At 41.2% G+C, this 20,830-nt stretch overlaps 1 protein-coding gene across 1 annotated transcript; it reads left to right on the top strand.

Annotated features, from left to right (window-relative positions):
- Positions 1-1,709: 1,709 nt before the first annotated feature.
- On the top strand, positions 1,710-19,990 carry LOC108699970 (ceramide kinase). The gene is made up of 13 exons (XM_018232740.2): positions 1,710-2,184; positions 4,484-4,585; positions 10,654-10,776; positions 12,582-12,710; positions 12,798-12,861; positions 13,059-13,204; positions 14,983-15,057; positions 15,163-15,315; positions 15,554-15,659; positions 16,006-16,067; positions 16,664-16,878; positions 17,167-17,351; positions 19,274-19,990. Exons 1-13 carry the CDS (start codon positions 2,064-2,066, stop codon positions 19,335-19,337), a joined length of 1,545 nt encoding a protein of 514 aa, XP_018088229.1. The 5' UTR covers positions 1,710-2,063; the 3' UTR covers positions 19,338-19,990.
- The last annotated feature ends 840 nt before the right edge of the window (positions 19,991-20,830 follow it).

Below are 20,830 nucleotides of genomic sequence, written 5' to 3'. Positions count from 1 at the left end.
TTTTAACCGTGCACCCCAGCTGGAGAAGCTATACCAGAGTGCATCGGAGTGCGGATACTCATTGGAACGTGATATATATATATATATATATATATATATATATATATATATATATATATATATATAAATATATAAAGTCCTCAAAAAAGTTTCTGAAACAATTAAAATAGGAGGCTTTTTGGCAGAGAGCCCAGAACACTGAGCAACTGCACTTCGATACATATGTCACAATATCAGCTAAGTAAAGAAACAATTGTAACTATTTAAGATACACAGGTGTCACGGTCGGCACCCAACACCAGAACAAATGCCAAGCAGGGGGTGCGATTGGGCCAGGGCCCGCACCCCCTCAGGGCCCCCCCGGCAGCTCACGCGCCGCGATTCCCGGCCGTTTCCGGGTGTATGGAGGGGGGCCCGGCAGCGCGTTCCGCGCCAGGGCCCGCCCCCCTCTAGTTACGTCACTGCTCGTGCTTCACCTGTAGTGTGACGGCCTTTGGCCTCGGGAGGAGCCGTCAGTTACTTGGATGCCACCAGGACTTAAATGAGAGGTGCAAGGCTAGAGGTTCTGGATAGGCAGAGGGGCATGACTGTTAGCTAGAGTCTTTAGGCCGAAAGGTCGCGGTACAAGACGTAAGGCAAAAGAGTAGTCAGATCAGGCCGGGGCAGGCAGAGAATAAACGTAGTCAGGCAGGCAAGGGTCAAACCAGGAAGTCAATTAGAAGGTTAATCAGAATCGAAGTCGGCAATCAGGCAAAAGGTCAGGATACAGAAGTCAGGATAGTCGAATAGCCAGGCAGGGGTCACAACAGGAATCAAAATACAGATTAAACAGAAGCTCTAAAGCACAGAAGCACCAGGAACAAGATCCTATAATGGGAAATGTGCAGAAATGCTTTGTGGCTTTAAATACTTTCAAATTTTGCGTCACACGCCAGCGCTCATGCACAAACAAACCAGGACGCGGTGCGCAGCGCGCGCCCTAACTATTACTCTTTTGCGACCCAGAGGAGCGGCAGCGTGGCGGGTGTCCCCGCCAAAGAGGCTGCAGGCGTCCCTGCAGACCTCCTCCCACTAGACCACCAGGGTGAGTTATCACAGCAGGTCTCTTGGGGAAACTGAGACTCACAGCTTAAAGGGCAGTTTCAACCTTCATTAGCAAACTGTTATAACACATAAAACATAGCCCCTTAAACTCTCAGAAATGTGTTCAAACTTTCACAACCTGCCAAATGTTGTTAAATAGACATGGTAATTATGGAATGTGGCCATAAAATGGGCATGGCCAAAATAATTTGCTGCTAGTATTGGGACTAGTATTTTGTCCCTCTTTACATTTTTCAAATGTTGGGAGGAATGGCGCAATTGTGCTAAATGGACACAAAAGCTGTGCTTATCATTTGTTAAAGGAGAAGGGGAGAACATGTTGCATTGTGGGTAAAAAAAGGCACCATAAATATTTACAGTCAGTTTTTGCTGCAGGGGTTTGTGTGTATGTGCTGCAGTTTGTTTATGCAAATCCATTGCTATATGCAGTACTTATGTATATGGAGTGGTGGTTACCCAGAGGCATCTCTCCCATTATATCTCCATACCATCATGTTTAGTGTAAACAAACAATTAAGTGCCTACTGTAGCAAAGTCATGTACTCACTTCGGCCACTAAGGGGAAACAAGTGAAAGACTCACCATTCACAAGGAAGGAGGAGAATGGGGAGGGCATAACCGGTTTGGTGACTGGAGATAAAGACAAGGGAAAGCACAGGCAAGGCAGTCTGAAAAAGATCCAGTGCTACTTTAGACCTAAGAAATGAAGGAACATCCCTTGCGGGGACTGCTATCCTGGATTTTTAGAGACCCTGGCAGGCAAAGTGGGGTGCTGTTGTACAAGCAGGCACCTAGACTAATAATAGGCTTATACTTTATTAAGAAGACAGATTCAACATAGTCTTTGCAGGCACAGATACACTGAAAAGGAAAGATTTCCCCAACTCTGTAAGATGCCCACACTCTAACACCTGGACTCAAACAGAATCCTTGGTCAAGAACAGAATTTTGGCATTGTAATGGGTGAGAGCAGGCTAGAGTCACTTCTGCAGCTGAGGAGCTGTGAGGTTCAACTGACATTATCTGGCAACAGTCTAAGCTGGACTTTTCAGAAGGGAAGGTTCTGCTGGGGCAGACGGGGTAAGTGAGACATTCAGATTTTTCTGTTTTTTTCATTACAAACTACTGTTTATTGGTGCCCTCCCTGCTCCACGCCAACACAGTGGCTTCACATGCTTGCAGCTGGATGAAGTCTCCTATAGGGATTGCAGTTGTGTCTCTTTATCAGATATGGGACATTTAAAGCCATGGCATTACCTCCTATTAACATATTTAAATGTACATTTTAGGGATCTACCATGTGTTGGAGATGCTGCTTTGATATGGTCATGGTAGACCCTTCATTTTACTCATCCAAGAGAGACCTATGATTGGGGAGAGGGGAATTCTTTTACTGCAACCTTTCTTTCCTTAGCAGCCAATGCATACAATTTTGATGTAATTATTGATGATTATATTAACAGATACATCTTCATCTAACTGGCTCCCAAGCACAAAGACTAAAATGAAACTTGCAGCCAACTCATATGTGGAATGGATTTAACTTAGAAACCTCCAGAGATGGCTGAGTAGGATTATTCTAAAAACCAGAAGAAGCTCCACAAAAAACCAAAGAAATTCAGAGAATGGCTTTTTGCCTCTAACCCTCCTGCCGTGCTCCATTGAGGTTTTCTATACCTATTATATAGCATGAAGTTTCAGTATTACATGCCTTTGTACAGAGGCTTGGATACCCCCATTGTGCAAAATTTTGTTGACCCTCAAGCTAGTTTTATATCTGCAGCTGGTTTCTGGGACTAAGACAGAACAGTGATAATTAGTACCAGATTCTCCACAAGCACAATCAAGTGTGGAGGCACAACCTTTTAAAAAGTGGCACTTAAACTTACAATACAACAAGTATATTATTTTAGAGCTATCCTGTCCAACGTTTCACAAACAATGAGCTGACAATTCCATATCGCACATGTTTTCTGTAAGACGGATTATAATTGATTGCATCATACAAAGACATCCATGGGCCCAACTGATAGGGCTATAGAAATTCCTTAAAGGGCGCCATCTAGCATATGGACCTCCAGTTGGACAACCAAATCCTAGAGAGTTTTCCACTGCACAGGGCTGGATTTCTCATAACTGGTTTTATATTAGCAAGATAACGATGAAAAAGGGGAAGTGATATGTTTACTGATTATTAGATTAAAGCAAGAATTTATTAGTATTTTCTTCTCTGCACTCAACCCATTATCAATATAATTAAGACAAAGACATTTTGTTCATACTGCTAATGAAAAATGCCTTACCCTTTAAACAAAACAGGGATTGTTTGTCCATATATTAGTGCAGAGGACTCTTGTATTTGTCTATATGTATTTTGTGGTCACAGCCTCATTGCACCTCCACCTAATGGTTTTAAAAATTAGTGGTAAGCACAACTTTCCCTTGTTTGTTATAGTTATACAGGAGCAGTGACCAGCTCCATGTTGTAGCTCCCACCCTTTTCAGCTATAGTCAGGTGATCCCACTGGTGTCTAATAAAAGGGCAGCCAAGTTTGGGAGTTTTACTTTGAAAGCAGCTAGTAAGTTGCAGGTAAAACTTAGTCCCTTTGTAAAATGTCTTTGTCTTAAATATATTGATAATGGGTTGAGTGCAGAGGACTCTTGTATTTGTCTATATGTATTTTGTGGTCACAGCCTCATTGCACCCCCACCTAATGGTTTTAAAAATTAGTGGTGAGCACAACTTTCCCTTGTTTGTTATAGTATTTACTTCTCCTTGCAAAACATTTTCCAGTAAGACAATTAAAAAATATTCTGGCCAAGCTTTGGTGACCAAAACTGTAGGCTGTCGCCAGGACAATTGTGCCCATGATTTGGTAATCATGTAACTTTACTGCTGCCTGAAGAGTAAAGCTGGCCATAGACCTGCAGATTTACCTTCATATCGGACAAACGATCAGTGCCATCTCCCGACCTGCCACTAACCATTCAGATCAAATAAAGTGGTAAAAGAACAGATCAGACAATGTTCTGCCCCGACAGCAGTTGTGTGAAAGCTATATCCAACAAAAGCTGGTGACAGTCTTCCACTAATATTGTCAGATCAGCAATACATGCAGAGATATTATCGGTAGCCGACAGAAATTTTTAACCCGTCCTATTGTCTGAATGACCGATCGCCATGGCACAAAAAATGACTGGACACTCCACACACAGCCAAGATTTGTACGATCAAATCTTTGCATCTATGGCCAGCTTAAGACTGGCCTCTCCAGGGTGACAGCTGGCTTTCTAATGGTAAATTGTTCAGAACCATAGGGACATTTTGCTTGTTCTTGGTCTGTTTAATAATGATAGATATGGCCTTTTTACCCTACAGGTCCCACGGTCTCCATTCCGGTGAATGAGATTGTCAAGGTGCATCAGGGAGACACGAAGCAACAAAGCAAGCCAACTGATGCTCCTAGTAACCTCTTCACAGGTAACAATCTAACATTGAGTATCAGGACAAACATATAACTGGTGATGGCTCATTTCTAGAGGAGGCATATCAGTTACAGAGATTACACATCATGACTTGATTAATCTGAATGTTTGTTTGTGGAGAAAACTGGAATACCCAGAGGAAACTCACACAGACATGGAGCTGAACTGGTGCTTGTTCTATTGAGTTAGTCTTTGTCTTGGACATTTAGAGCCCATGGCAAACACTAAGCAAAACCAATATAATTTTTTTTTTATATCAATAATTTTTTATTGCATTTATAAACATACAATATTCATGCAAGACTGAAATATTACAAAATGTCCTGAAACATGTATAAAGCATATTATTTTACATATAATGCTCTAACGTTATCATAATAAATTTACTTAAACATAAATCCTAAAAATTTTTTTAAAAAAATATAAGAAATCTGCCTTTGCATACTCAACACCAATGAATCAGAGAGTCCTAAGCATAGATCCACAAGGTGAAAAGGAATGCTACACTAGGCAATGATCCAGAATTCCCTCTCAGGAGACAAGCATATATTCTACATTGGTGATCTTACAGTGGTGAACTTGGTTATTATGGTTATTGTGTCAAGATAACTTGGACTTCCTAAGCCCCTTCTAGTCTTTGACTCAACAACATCCATGCTTGGTCTTAACTTGACGAAAAACTGCTTTATATTTTGGTTCCCCTTCCTCCTCTCCTCATCAGAACTGCACCATTGGAGACCAGGCCAGACCAGACCCCAGCAGTGCAGTTCAGGAAGAGAGAGGGCTCTGTAGGGGAGCACGCTATTAAACTCTCTAGGTCTCAGCCCACACCTGGGTAACTCAACCCCAACAATACTATATGGTATACAGTATGTCCTTGTCATTTGTATTCAAACTGTATTATGATTGAATCTAGATTTATATATACATAATATCCACAACCATCATCCACAGTTTGCAGATATTATTAACCAATGTCATCCGACCCTTGTACTTAATTCCTGGTATACCCTCATAATGTAAGAGTAGAAAGTGTCAACCCAACCACAAGTGACTGGCAAGTACAAAATGAAACCACATGGAAAATGTATTTTGAACCAGAGGAAGCTAGTTCTTATTCTGCTTCTATCTTTTGGTCATGATAGCATATAATAAGTGTACCTGAATAAGGAGTATGTCTTTGAGACTAGTCATTTTATTCTGTCTATATATTTTATAATAGATTTTAATGGGGCTGCTTGAGCTGCTTTAATGTACATAATTAAATGCAGTTTATGACTGTCATAAAATTCTGGTTTGGTAACTGTGCAGATAAGGACATGTACTGTGAACCCAGTACCCAGGTATTACTGTGTGACATGAAATTATCAGAATCCATCAGTGCTATGTATGGCATTTATTCACAGAAAATTCCTTTTATACATATATTTGCATTTATTTTTTGGGAGATGGTGTATCCATACATCTTACAGGTCATTTAAATGCATAGTACAGCATCAGAAGATGGGGCTAGTCCATAGAGCATGCCATATAAACAGCACCCTATAGTGTCCCTAGGCATTTGGAATCCTTAATTAGTGTATCATACAGATAGGTGGGTGCCTTAGTGCCTCTGCCTGCATTTCTTAAATAGAGCACTTCTCAATGCAAAGAGGTTTTTTATTTAAGGAGGGGGCCACAGATGCCCCCAAATAGAGCCCAGGTACCTGCAGCATGTTTGTTCTTAGAATTAGTGTATGTGTCCTTAGAACAAACTGTGCCCCTTTGTTTTCTTACTCTGGACTTTGTCCATCTGGGTCATTGCACACATGGTTTAAAGTTTATCCTGAAGTACATCATTACCTTCTTGGAACAAGGTGTTATTGTATTTCCTGGTAAAAATGGCAAGGTTCTCTTATTTAGTCCTACTCCCATTAAACACACATTTGAGTTACACATTAACTTGCCTTCTAATTCAGGGATAAAATGTAATTGGCTTTGAGACAATAAAAAATAGAAATAAAATTGTTTGTTTTTGCCTCGAAGCAAAGTAAATGAAAGCAACCCTGGAAAATATTTCTTTAGGCAGAATACTGAAAGCAAATCTCTGATTGGTTGCTATGGGTTACTGCACTGAGGCAGATTTGTCCAGGGGTACTAATTGAGCTCCAGTGTTGGGTATTTTTTATAAATTCCCAGGATGTTATTATTTCGATGAGGACTGCTGATCATGTGTAAGGGCTACCAAGGCCGGATTTACATAGTGGGCGCCCCTAGGCCCACTGCCATTCGTCGCCCCTTTCCCCTCCAGGTGGACAGTAGCAATGGGGATTGGCACACGGGAAATTTTAAAAAATTATTATATCATCCCCAGTGTTTTTGAACCAATGTGGGTATGGTTGGGCAGCATGCTGCCCCCCTAAAATCCTGCCGCCCTAGGCCCGGGCCTAGGTGGCCTTTCCACAAATCCGGGCCTGAGGGCTACGTCAGATGTTAAGATCTCCGTGTAGATGTTTGTATGCACCTGCAAGATAGAGTCTGTACAGGTTGGCTGGTGATCATATAAACTTGGCACTAGTTATATTCTTGCAGCTTTCCTAAGGACCCATCCATAGACATGACAAAGCTTTACTTGTCAAGGTCACGGCTGTCTAACTAGAGGTCCTGAGCAAGGTGCAGTCCTTCAGGGAATTTGTATGGCCTCTCCAGTCTGATCATAGATTCCAATGACTTAAACTTTAAAATTACATTATTATTATTGTTATATATTATTATATTATTTGGTCTGAGAATATGTGGTCAGTGTTGACAGATCCACCAGGATACCAGGAAAACTGTTGGTGAGCCAAGGTGTCAGAGGGTTAACCCAACCAATTGGCTTGTTAAGTTAAGTAAAGAGAAAAAAGTAAATATAGCCTTAAGAGTGGGTTGGTGTTCTAAGGTTTCCTGGGGGGCCCCTTGCACCCCAGTCCAACACTGTCAGGGGTGCTGCTGCAGCAGCCTGCACGTTACTAGGGGAAGCAAAAAGCCACTCCTGGTAACTTCAATAAGGGTAAGTGTAGGTTGTGAGGGTGAACAGCAAGGGGGCCAGGGATGCCCCTAAAGACTGTATGTGGTATGTCAGCTAATTGGCCTACTTCATGTTGGGTTGCCACCTTTTTTGGAAAAAAATACCGGCCTATATATTTAGATTTTTTTTCATAACATTTGGGTCAAGTATAATTTTTACCGGTCAGGCCAGTAAATTACTGGCCAGATGACAACCCTAACTGCATGTAGAAGATTGCCCAGCCCTGTTTCACAACAATTTACTACAACCTGAAGTGCTTCCTAGAAACTGTAAATACACCTCTTATGAGCAAGTCAGGAGCTTGCTGATCTGTGTATGGGGTAATCCTGACAGCCTGCCCTATTGCCATGGACAGACCTGCATAGGCCTCTATTATGATCTGATCATTGACCAGAAGGCCAAAAAGCAGATCTTGCTATGTATGCCCAGCTTTATAGGTTTCTTTAGAATTGGGTGGTGTCATCACTGTACTGCTGTAATGATCCCCTAGTTTTTCTTGGCATGCATATGCACAACAAGTGGTGATAAATAGAGAAACATCACACTGTATGACAAGGACTAACACATTGATACTGTATATGTTGAAAGGCAAATAATTTATATTCCTTTTTGTTCCCATGTGTGCCAAGTGCTTGTCACAGTGGTGTGTTATATGTGTGTGCTGTCAAAAACTTAAGCTAGCAGGCAGATTGTTGGTTTTTTTTTCCTCGACTGACGTCTATTTTTATGTACTTTTCCATTGACTTCAGTGTTTCCAACCCCCAGGGGTGGGTGAGTAGGCAAAAGGCTTACAAAGTATTTTCACACAATAGGGAATCCAAATTGTAATTGTCTGTCCATGGGAGGTGCCAGGGTAACACACAGAAAGCCAAGCGTTATTTAGAAAGCCTTGATTCCCTCTGGTGTTCCGTCAAGCCACCACGGCTTATAGTTTAAGAAATGATTGGCATGTTGTGTTTGTGCTGCTAATATCTTGCAGCTTATATTATTATAGTCTTTTAGTTATCATGTCCCCTAGCAGGAAAAAAAATAATATCCCATTTTTACTTTCTTTAATGAAAAAGAAACCTATCTCCAATATAGTTTAATTAAAAAATGTGTACAGTTTTTATAAGAAACCTGACTGTATGCAGTGAAATTCTCCCTTCATTTACTGCTGTGGAAAGGAATTGTCCAAACTTTTCCTTAAAAGGTCAGCGCTAATTTAAAGCTCAAGGGAAAAAATAAGATGAAAAAGAGGAAAAATGATTTTTTTATAGTGTAGTATTTACTGAGAGTTGTAGTTCCACAACCAAAAAAACTATTTGGTGCAGTTACCCTTTACGATTCACCACAGGTGGCTATTGAATGGGTACTTACAAACGTTTAGATTTAGCATATGCACATCACGATTGGTAGAGAATAAAATTGTAGGGTAATCCTTCTGAGCTGGAAGAGGTTAAAAATGCGCAAATATAGTGTAAAAACCCTTTTTATTAAATATCCTAAAAAACCAACTGGTTGCACTCACATTTTAGTAGTTACAACAGGCATATAGTCACTTATCCGTGCAAGTCCGTACTGCTGCAAGTCTTTACTAGCGGTTGCTGTTGGGGTTCCGACCAGCGTTTCCTCCACAATCCGCTTGCCGCTTGTTGCTTCCTGGACGCTTGGGTGTGACGTCAGCCGTCTATGCCTTACGCGTTTCGTCGTTTAACGACTTCATCAGAAGCTTCCGTAAGTGTAGTCCCCGCTATGCCTCTGGCACAGGAATGAATCAAGTTCCCCAATGAGTGAACGACACTGACCATAAGTGAAGTTGCCTCTGTCCGTGGGTGAAACCGGCCCGCAGCTCAGAAACATCCCTTGCCCCTAGGAACGGCCCAGAACCTTCCGGCCTTCTCTTCGCCTTCTCCACACTATAAAATCCGATTGTCCCAAAGCGGAGGCAACCAAGGAATTGTCAGATGGTCCCTAACTGCTGAGCAGGGAAACAATAATCTTATGAACAGCAGGTGGAGCCCCCGCCTTACTAACCAGCCATTCAGAATTCAAACAGCTTTGTTTATGACGATCCCTAAGCAGCCCAGACCACACTGAGCATGTGCAGGGTCAGGCAAAGATATTTAACAAAGTTTCAAGATGACAGCCCCCTGTGGCCAACTTTGAAAGCATAAATCATTTGTTTGATTAGGCTTTGTGGTGCAGTAAATTCACGCTTATGCTTAGCATACAAAATACAGCATTTCTAGCCTTACTCTATTTTAGACTTTCCTTGTCCTTTAAGTGTATTAAGATATAAATATGTTTTAGGTAACCCATGAAAGGCACCAAACCTGACTGTTTGGTACACCCCCAAAAGGTTGTATTTAACACACTAAACTCAGGGCTAGGGATCTATTCACTTGGAATTACCCATTTGTGTCGGTTGCTTGTTGATGCCAGAGCAACAAACAAACAAATAAACATATATAGTATTTCCATAATTGGTCTTACCCAAGAATTCAACCGAGTCAAACAACAGGTCTCATTTAACTGATTTGGGTTGATTTGTTGTGTATCAAGAGAGGCCTCTGCTTGTGAATGATCATTTTAAGTCCTTACTACACAGACCAGTGTCTCTCTTCTTAGGTTAATGGCAAACTAGGAGTTTACTAGCTAGTAATATCCTAAATTGCATTTTCAGTTGATATGTGTCTGTCATTAGGCAGCACCCTTGGTCTGGTGGTGATTCCCATTCATTGGGATGGAGGGCAATTTTAGCACTTAGTCCTTGGTTGATGTGATTTGTGCTTATCACTTCCACAGTATATGACATCTTGGCTATTTATAATACTTTTTTGGCCCCTATTCATTTTTGTTGAATCCTAAGGAAGGTTGGAGTTTTCATGCAAGCATTGCACAAAATTGTATCCTAAATAGTTTTTATTGCCTGGATGGATTAGCGACACTAGTGGTGGGAAACGACAAGGACTTTCTACCTCAATATTTCTTCCCATGTATTCTCACACTCTGTCTTTCTCTCTGTTTTCCAGTTTACCACATCTCTCGGAAGTCAGATCAGCAATGGATTCTGGAAGCCTCCACTTTCACAGCACACAGCTGCCAAGAAGCCCATGACTGGGTAATGGTTTTGCAGGACAGGATCCAGAACTGCGGTAAGGAAAGGGGCTGTGGGGGTTAAACTTGCCATCACTATGTACCAACCAAATTCTTGACGTTGTAGAGGTCTTGCAGTCAGTTGAATTGATTTACTACTCACTGACACTTAGGATAGCCCATCATAGCAGACTTACTGAAGAGCTGACTCACTCATTGGAATGTAGCCATTCGGTTTAAAAGGCAGTATGACTGAAATACTTAGTACTATAAGAAGCCAATGTGTGGCAGCAAGTAGACTCTGTAATGGCAAATTCTTTGGCTGGTTTATAATACTATCATTCATCAGCTGATGTCATTTAACAAGAACTATGCCAATCAATGTAGGATTGGTCAGTAGATTATGTGATTAGTTAGCAGATATACTCCATGATTAGCTGTTCATTGTCAGATAGGATTATGCATTAGGTAGCAGGTTTTTACCCTGATAACCAAACTGGCCTATTGGGTAACAAGCTCACACAGTTCTAAGTATACCTCTGTCCAGCTCACTCACTGATCTTTTGGCAACAAGCTCAGTTTCAGGGCAGAAGCTTATTCACTGGGTAGCAAGCTCACTATTCATAAGCACACTGATTCAATGGGTAGCAAGCTCACTATTCATAAGCACACTGATTCAATGGGTAGCAGGGTCACTATTCTTAAGCACACTGATTCAATGGGTAGCAGGCTCACTATTCATTAGCACACTTATTCAGTGGGTAGCAATCTCACTATTCATAAGCACACTGATTCACTGGCTAGCAAGCTCACTTATTGGGGGTTGATAGATCGATTGGGATGCCAGCTCAATCCTTACAAAGATAGCCATTATTGGTGGAGCAAGCTCATTGACTGAATGCAAATTGATTGGTTTTAAAGATGGCTGAAGGCTTGGTATGCAAATCAGCCTAATCCAAAGCTGCCTAATGAGTTGTGACAAAGTCTAATTCATTATATTGGGCAACAGAATCTTTCTGATCTATATGCCATTTTAGAAAATCTTCCTTCTGGGCAAGACTTGCAATGTAGGAAGCAGCCTTATCAGTCTTAATCATTCTTAAACAATCTGATTCATTGTAAAGGCATTGCAGAGCTTCCACAGAGTAATCATGCATCACATAAATCAGTCAAATTGTCATTAATTAGTAGGCTTACTGACCCAGGCACCCACTTACTTCGGCAGCGATGGGGGCATCAATGTATAGAAATTTTGCATTACAAGTCAAACTCAATGATAGATTTAGTAATGACTACAAATGAAAAGAATTAGGCTTCATGATTCTCTATGGGTATGTTTTCACATTTATTAGTTTTCTTATGGATATGCACCCAAGGACTGGGGTGAACTGTGAGTAATATCCTCCTCCTCATATTTAATTTTGTTTATTATATATTACTGATATCCTTTCCACTGTGGTAGTACTCATATTGGCTTCAGGCACCCTCTTTTTTGTTACAGTTTATTCAGTCCCTTTTTATGTTTTCACTGGCAACTATGAAGTATGGCTAACTGCAACTTGCACTATTCACAGTTATTATTGTCCAGACACTGAGTTCAAAGAGACCTCAATTAAATATAAGCTACTAGGAAAAAACAACGGCAGATATGTTGATTATTAATAGGGGGCACCTAATTTTAACTACATCTACAAAGTTGTTTCAGTGCTTGATTTGAGCTTTGAATTTTGTCATTATTATTGGAAGAGTACACAAAGCACCCGAGGCTGGACATGTACAAGTAATATGTAGTGTGTGCTCAGGGCCTCTTTCCTTTATACAACTACACTTTCTTTGCCTTATACTCAATATTTAACCCCAACAGGTGCAGAAAGGCCACGGAAGCTGCTTATATTTATAAACCCATATGGAGGGTGCGGCAAAGCTGGAAGAATTTATATCAATAAAATATCCCCCCTTTTCCAGCTGGCAGGAATCGAGAGCGACGTGATTGGTAAGTCCACAGTATGGGCCTTATTCTTTCCACTTATTCATTTTAGAGAACTCATACCCCACTAACCCTTCTCTCTCTTCTTTTCAGAGACCACAAGGGCGAATCATGCTAGAGATCACATTATGGAAACAGATCTAGGAAAATATGATGGGTAAAGAAGTATTTTCAATTTCTACAACCCTTCCCATAGCCATGTATGTAGTTTAGCCATGCCAGGGCTACTTGTTGAGTCGATCTTTGCCATAGCTTGGCAGGGCATCAGCCTGACTGTGCCAGTCACTTTCTAGCTTGCCAAAATCTATTGCACCTCACATGATCATTGTGCTAATTCTTTCCCTATTTCTGCAGGGTGGTGTGTGTTGGGGGTGACGGCATGTTTAGCGAGTTGCTGCATGGAGTGGTGAGACGGACGCAGAGTGACAACAAAGTGTGTGAGAACAAGGAAGGGGTAACTCTGACCCCTTGCAAGCTTCGCATTGGTATCATTCCTGCAGGTAAGTGTTCAGGAATTCCTAATGTACAGTCCAGATCAGGGTTAATATCAGGAGCTCATATTTCCCTATCCCCTACTTAAAGGGGTGGTTCACTTTTAGTATGTTATAGAATGGCCAGTTCTAAGCAACTTTTCAATTGGTCTTTATTATGTATTTTCAATAGTAATTATTTGCCTTCTTCTTCTAACCCTTTCCAGCTTTCAAATGTAATAAATGTTCTGTAAGGCTACAAATGTATTGTTATTGCTACTTTTTATTATTCTTTTTTCTATTCAGGCCTTCTCCTATTCATATTTAATTCTCTCATTCAAATCAACTTATGGTTGATAGAGTCATTTGGGCCCTAGCAAACAGATTGTTAAAATTGCAAAGCTGAATAAAAAGCTAAATAAATAACTCAAAAATCACAAATAATAAAATATAAAAACCAATTGCTAATTGCCTCAGAATATCAGTCTCTACATCATAATAAAATAATGCATAGTAAAATAATGTTGGTTTTTAAGGCCACAACTATTACAGAGCTACCTACATTTTACCCTCTGATTGTTGCCTTGGTTGGTAGATAATGTAAAACTGCTGGATGGACTCTTTTTACAGTGCAACTAGCACCCACCAAACGAGTGGCCAAACACCCAATGACATGTGAAGCTAGATTAAAGGAGAACTAAAGCTTTTCTAAAAAAAGTAGTATAGTGCATTATTTCTGAGGCTTCTCTACCAGCCCAAGGCAATCACAGTCCTTTAGCAGTAAGATCTGTGTCTCCAAAGATGCCCCAGTAACTCCCCATGTTCTTTTTTGCTGATTCAGTCACAATATACAGTGCACATACAAGAGAAATGTCATAATATAAGGCTGATTAGTAATTAATACAGATAAATACTACATGGCAACGCAGAAACCAAAGCAACTATTTGGTTAATAATTTAATAATAAGCCCTGTAGCATCAGCTTATATTACAGACAACCTCATTTTCTGCTTGATAATTTGTGATGACCCCTAAGCTTAGCTTCTCAACAGCTGCTCAGAGCCCACTGAGCATGTAAGTGTTGCAGACACTTTCTAAGATGGTGAACCCCTGTGACAAGTTTGAAGTTCTGGACCATTGCTGTTATTGAGATGCTGAAACTTTAGGCTGGTGCAATAAGTTCAGTATAAAAAATATGGCATTTTTAGCCATATTCATTTTTAGGGTTTAGTTCTCCTTTAAAGCAGAGCTGCAGGTCATTGTTCTTGCTGAAAGAATGTTGTCTCACAGCTTTTGTCTTACAGCCCTGCAACAGTTGCATCCAATATTGAGCTTTCCTTTAATAATAAGCTGTTTATAGCTTTAAGGGAACCTTACAGGTTTGGAGCTACTGAAATAAAAATGTTTCATTAGTGTGTTATGATCCTGCAGAATGTAGTGGAAAGTGGAGTTGTCAAAGCTACTTACTTTGATTTATCAAGATCTATATTTGACACTTTTTGAATCAGTTTCAGCAGAAACTAACATGCTATCCAGAGCTTCTATCCTGCAATCGTTCGTGTGGGCCGCATCTCCCTTTTCACGCTTATTTGTTATAGCAACTAGCTAAATTAACATATTTGACCAGTACATGGATGCCTATACAGGAAACTAAAATGTTGGGAAGTATGAACTGCCTTTAATATGTACAGTAGGAAGTCAAGAAATGCAAGCTAATGTAGAGGAAACAAAAGCATTGTAGGTTTATTGATAGACTTGTACCTTGTAAATGTGTCTTTATCCCCCACTACCATGTTTTTGTGTTACAGGCTCTACAGACTGTGTTTGTTTTGCCACTGTTGGAATCAATGATCCGGTCACTTCTGCACTTCATATAATCATCGGTGAGTCTTCTGGGAATGTGTGGATGGAGGATGCTGGGAGTGGCAGAGAATACCTGAATCTAGACTGTAGAAAGATATTTTATCTATGAATGTACCTGTGTTTAGGGGACACACAACCCATGGACGTCTGTGCATCGTACCACTATGGAGAGCTCATGAGATACTCGGTGTCTCTCATCGGATATGGATTCTTTGGGGATGTTTTGCGAGAGAGCGAGACCTTACGCTGTTTAGGACCTATCCGATACGACTTATCAGGTGAGACATAATACTATAGAATGAGGATACTAAACTGTTGATTGGTTGCTATGATTTGTTGTACTCGGATAAAATGGGGACATGAAGCTCATGGTTGTTTTTGGTTATGCTGTTACAACCATGGAATGGATGTAGCTCTAAGATGTTCAAAGTAGCCTTCAGTATATCTCCACTCTTTGCCAGTGTGTCCATTCAGGCCTTTCCTTCAGATTTACTAACACAGAGCCTGTTTTTGAAGGTTTTAAGATGGTGCTCAGTAACCGCTTCTACAGGGGGACAGTGGAGTTCCTGGAAGCAGATGACAGTCGGTCCAGTCCAAGAGACAACACTCGCTGCAGAACTGGGTAATGTGCGTCTTTGTTTTCAGGGCTCTGTCCATTACATGTGCCTAGTGGCTGCTGAATAGGTCTCTCGTCTTAATAACCTGCCCTGACCACTATGAGCCTTACTGGCCATGTGGAAGCTTCATGCCTCGACACAGGAGTGGCAGATTTTCATGAGCGTCCTATGTACAGCTTAGCCCAACCCAAGCAACTACTATAATGGTCCTCTAAATGAATCTTGACTACAAACCCGATAAAGTCAACAAGTTGCTGAATTTCCTTCCAAAGGAAGATACTAGGAGTTGTAGTACTGGTGCAAAGAATGCTTGGATTCCTTGCAGACTTTTTATTTCTATTTTCTTTACAGGTGCCAGGTCTGCTCTGAATCTTCAGAAAGATGGAAAGAGGAGGGAGATGCAGAATCCCACTGTAAGACCATATTCTTCTACTCAATCCCGCACATTGTTACTATCACACCTTTGCAAAAAATAATACTCCGCATGTTCCTGCCCAATTCTGTCTCTAGTTAAGATGCTTTTGTGGCAAATAAGGCTCTATCGCACATGCACCATAGACTCCCATTTTGATTGGAACCATCTTGCTCATTTTATAATTGTAGCTTCTTCAGGGGCTGGGCTTTTAAAAAAACGAAATGTTGGCACTGCAGAGCATCTTGCCAGACACGGTGTGTAAACCAAGTTTCTAGTAACATGTTGTTCCTTGTTCCTTTAAAAAGCTTTTGGGCACCAAAAATCAGTTGACTGGAAAGTCAAAAACTGACCCTGGCCACTTTCTCTTACCTATTCAATGGCTCTCTTTACTAAGTGGGAACACATACATATAAATATGCACACAAGAACTCTGTGCACGAAAACAATAAATATCCTTTTAAGGCTCCACTGGTACCCTAGCCTCCAAGCTTTAAGCGTCATTACTTTCCACTGTTCAATTACTGATGAAGTCTAGATGCTATTGAAACTTTCAAGCCATAACCAGTTTGTAACCATCTCTTTTTTTTCCCCCAGGCTGTGACTCAGACTGTGACACTTGGAAAAAAATATCTGGCTCCTTTGTGGCTATCAATGTCACTGGCATGTCCAGCGCATGCCCGAAAAGCCAGGATGGGCTGTCTCCAACAGCACACTTGGCCGATGGCACGGCTGATCTAATTTTGGTGCGAGAGTGCAACATGTTCCAGTTTGTGAGGCATCTCAAGAGACACACCAACAAAAATGATCAGGTAAGACAAAGAGACGTGACTATGAAGCAGTTGCTTGAACATAGCTAGATATATATCCTTTTGGCTGTGTCACCTTGTGGATAAGCAGCCACTGCCATCTGCTGCAATTGAGATTTTGTTGCTCTGCAGCAACTGTTCAATATGCCCTATACAAACATAACCTGTGTGTGCAGGATTGGCAAGCTGTAGATTTTGGCAAATGCCAGATGTGCAGCTATAAAATGCTATAGACTATTTATTAGAATATTTGTGACATCCACCAGATTTCATACTGTTATTTCTCTACAGTTTGCATTGCCCTATGTGGAAGTGCATCGTATTCGCGCTGTGCGTTTTACCCCTGAGAAACTGGATGAGGAGGAAGCCACCCGCCGGCGAAAGGGCTTCTTTTCATCACTCTGTGGTGCACAACCTGAAACCAGCAACTGGAACTGTGATGGGGAGATCCTAGACTGTGCACAGCTCAGCGTCAGGTGAGAAAAATATGGAAAATGGTGGTCCATTGGCCTAAGCCATAAAAAAAATGTATTTCCTTTTGTGAATGAGACACATGCTAATATGACTGAACAGTTTGGCAGGTCAGCTTTAGCATTGGTCTACACAATTTCTCTCTCTGGGAGTGAATGAACTGTAACATCTCCCAAAGATCCAGAATTGTCCTGATGTTGGCACCCTGGGTAGAATTTATTAGTGCACAATATTCCCTATAGTGCCCAATTACAGTAAGTGGTTGCTAGATAAAAGCCTCTGAAAAGAGAATTCAAAGTTAGCCCTATATATTCTTAAAGATCTGCTCTTTTGACAAGGTCACCAAACAAGCGTATTTGGCCCAAATATGGGTCTTCTATGGGTGATCCTTGTGAATAGCATTCATATCATACTGCCAATGTGGTCCTCGCACAATTTGATTTTCAAACCTTCCTGATAAAGATGTGTTCATTTTTTGGCAAGGTATCTTATTGTGAGGGCTTCATACGTGCACCAGTATGCTTCTTACTCGGTCTGGAGGGGGAGAGACAGATGTTTTTTGTCCTGTGTATGGCCAACTTTAGATGACGTTCTCTGAAGTAACCATTCAGCCATATCTTACCTTACAATCCCTTGGTTTGGGCATAATTAGCTTTTTTTCCCCCATTGTCATGGAAATATTTAGAAATCATGTAACTGCTTCCTTATGCTTTGCTTTCCCAAACTTCTGTTCAGTGCTCACATGTGCCTCAATTCTTCACTGGCTGTTTGGTCCCTGCCTTCCTTTTAACTTTGCATAGTCCACTCTGCCAGTAGTATAATTTGGATTGTGGCTATTCTGAAACTATCTGCAAGGAGCTTGTATGTTCTCCCCATGTCTGTGTGGGTTTCCGCTCACAACCCAAAAACACAGGCAGGTTAAATGGTTCCTTACCATAAGTAGTAGGGACTACAATAATCATACAATAATCGTCGTGTGTGTGGTGGGAGACATGGCAACCAATATTGTTAAAAAGCCTTGGATATCGGTCGTCTCAACGATCAGGCAGGACTGAACATTTTGAAGGTACCCGAACATTGTATAGTTAATGCTAAATCTTCAGATAAACCTAGAGAATTCTTTTTCTTTTTACCTGCATATCTGACGATTAAGCCAGGGGTGTAACTATACAGGGCCGGATTTACATAGTTGGCGTCCCTAGGCCCACTACAGTTCGTCACTCCTGTCCCCTCCAGGGGAACTGGAGCAATGGGGATTGGCGCACAGGAAATTTAAAAAATGATTGTATCTCCAGCGCATCCCCAGTGCTTTTGAACCAATGTGGGTGTGGTTGGGCAGCATGCCGCCCCCTAAAATCCTGCCGCCCTAGGCCCGGGCCTAGGTGGCCTTTCCACAAATCCAGGCCTGTAACTATAGAGGAAGCAGACCCTGCGGCCGCAGGGGGGACAAGAAGGTATAGGGGGCCCCATGAGGCCCTAATTCATATACAGTTTCAATAAATATTGGTAAAACAAGTCAACCTCTAAACATTTTGGGGGCCTGAAAAATAATTTGCTGTGGGGCCAAATAATATCTAGTTATGCCACTGGATTCAGCTCTTAACGTTGAGTGGACGAAAGATCTTTCGTATGACTGATGGTCGAGTGAAAGATCATTATTGTAGCATGTATGGCCAACTTAAGTGTAAGCTCCACTGGGGATGGATCTGATGTAAAAGAAAGACTGCATAAAACCCTCATCATTGGTATTCCTCCTGTACTGAATACAATTCTGCCTAAAAATTTAAGGGTCAACCCTTAAGCACGCCCCAATAAATAACACTAATGCTTTCCTGAATATGACAGAAGTTGAAAAAAGGGCATATTTCATATATATAAGGTGGGAGGATTGAAAATGCAGCTCACTGACCGATGTCTGTTTCTACAGGGTGCATCACCAACTTATCCAACTTTTTGCACGAGGAATTGAAGGAACCTCGTGTTGCAGATGAGCATCAGGCACTATTTCTACACCCTGCCCCTAGTGCTTGGAAGAGCAAAATTATACAATTTAAAAACCACATGAAGTGTATTGAGATGTCACGTGGACCCTAAATGAAGATGACAATTCCTCACTAACTGCTGCTGGAACAGCAGAGACTGACACAGCAACACCACGGGCACAGTCCATGATCCACAGAATACTGCCACTTTCAAAGACTCATGCACTTGCTGACATTCAGGGAATTGAATTTAGAGATGAAAGACTCCATACAGAGTTTAATAATATTAAAATTATTTACATATTTTGCAATTAGTAAATTCAATCCATACTGTGAACGCTCTGGCGGCTGCAGCGAAGTTCAAGTGCCTTTTTAGAGTACCTCATCTGAAAAACGTTTAACTTATTTAGAGGAAGTTCTATTGCCAAATCCAGGTGGTACAGAAAAGGTCCAATCTTTAAGAGATGTCGAGGTATAGTTCCGGCTATATCTATATAGATATGTGAACTTTTGATATGGGACTGTTCCACTTATGCAACTGCAAACATGACAGAATTGATTGCTGGACAAGGCAAGATCACACAATAACCACGGTGAGAATAATAGTACATCTATTAGGGAACATGATCATTAGTTGTATTAAAAAATCATTTTTCATTTCATGTCTAAGTGAGCCCTGAAATTGGTGATGAACTTCTATTAGTGAGTTGTATATAGAGCGGTATCTATAAAAATATCATAGCAACAAGTGCTGTTGGTCTAGTAAACAGCGTTGGATTGAGGAATCAAGGGTCAAACCAGGGGGCTGCAGGTCTCTGCCCTCTTTTCCAAAGCACACAGACTGAAGGTTAGACCATTGTCTCTGTTAGGCATTTAGAAGTGGAAGTTATGAAGTGGCGGACAGCACAGGCTGAAATGGGGCCCCATGGAAAGGGCGTGCCTGCCAGGTCAAAATAGGCCTTGCTACAAGTACACAGAGGCCCAAATAGTCCTCCACGGTGCACTAAATAGTGACTGCCTATGGGACTTTACAGGAGCCCCTCTGGCATTTGCCACAACTCATAGATTGCCAGCCTGAGCCTGGTGCCTGCACCTCCTGAGACTGCACGCCTGCTCCTCCTTCCTTCTAATATAGAGAGGTGAGAGATCCCATTATAAGGGATAATATGCCTCTATTTAGCCATACAATGAGCATCTGAAATTATACAGGTGGGCACTTTTTAACGAGTAACCCTAATAATATACGTAAACCTTGGTGTAAAAAAAATGTTGATACAGCAGTAACATTTGGCACTTCCTTATAGAGGAAACTCAAAGAAGACCAACAAATAAATTATTGCTGAACACTGCAATAAAGTAACTCCACCTTGTAGTGACGCCACCCAAAATGATGACCTGACACCTTAAACAAGCAAACACACCTTTGCGTTATTTTAGAGTCAAATGCATAGTTGATTAGGTCAGGGCTAGGCAAAAAATGCTTTGTCAGATGTTGCTGAACT

The sequence above is a fragment of the Xenopus laevis genome, chromosome 8S (genome assembly GCF_017654675.1).
Source record: "Xenopus laevis strain J_2021 chromosome 8S, Xenopus_laevis_v10.1, whole genome shotgun sequence".
Lineage (NCBI taxonomy): Eukaryota > Metazoa > Chordata > Amphibia > Anura > Pipidae > Xenopus > Xenopus laevis.
The sequence above is the reverse complement of the archived record's forward strand: the minus strand, read 5'-3'. Positions and strand labels throughout refer to the sequence as shown.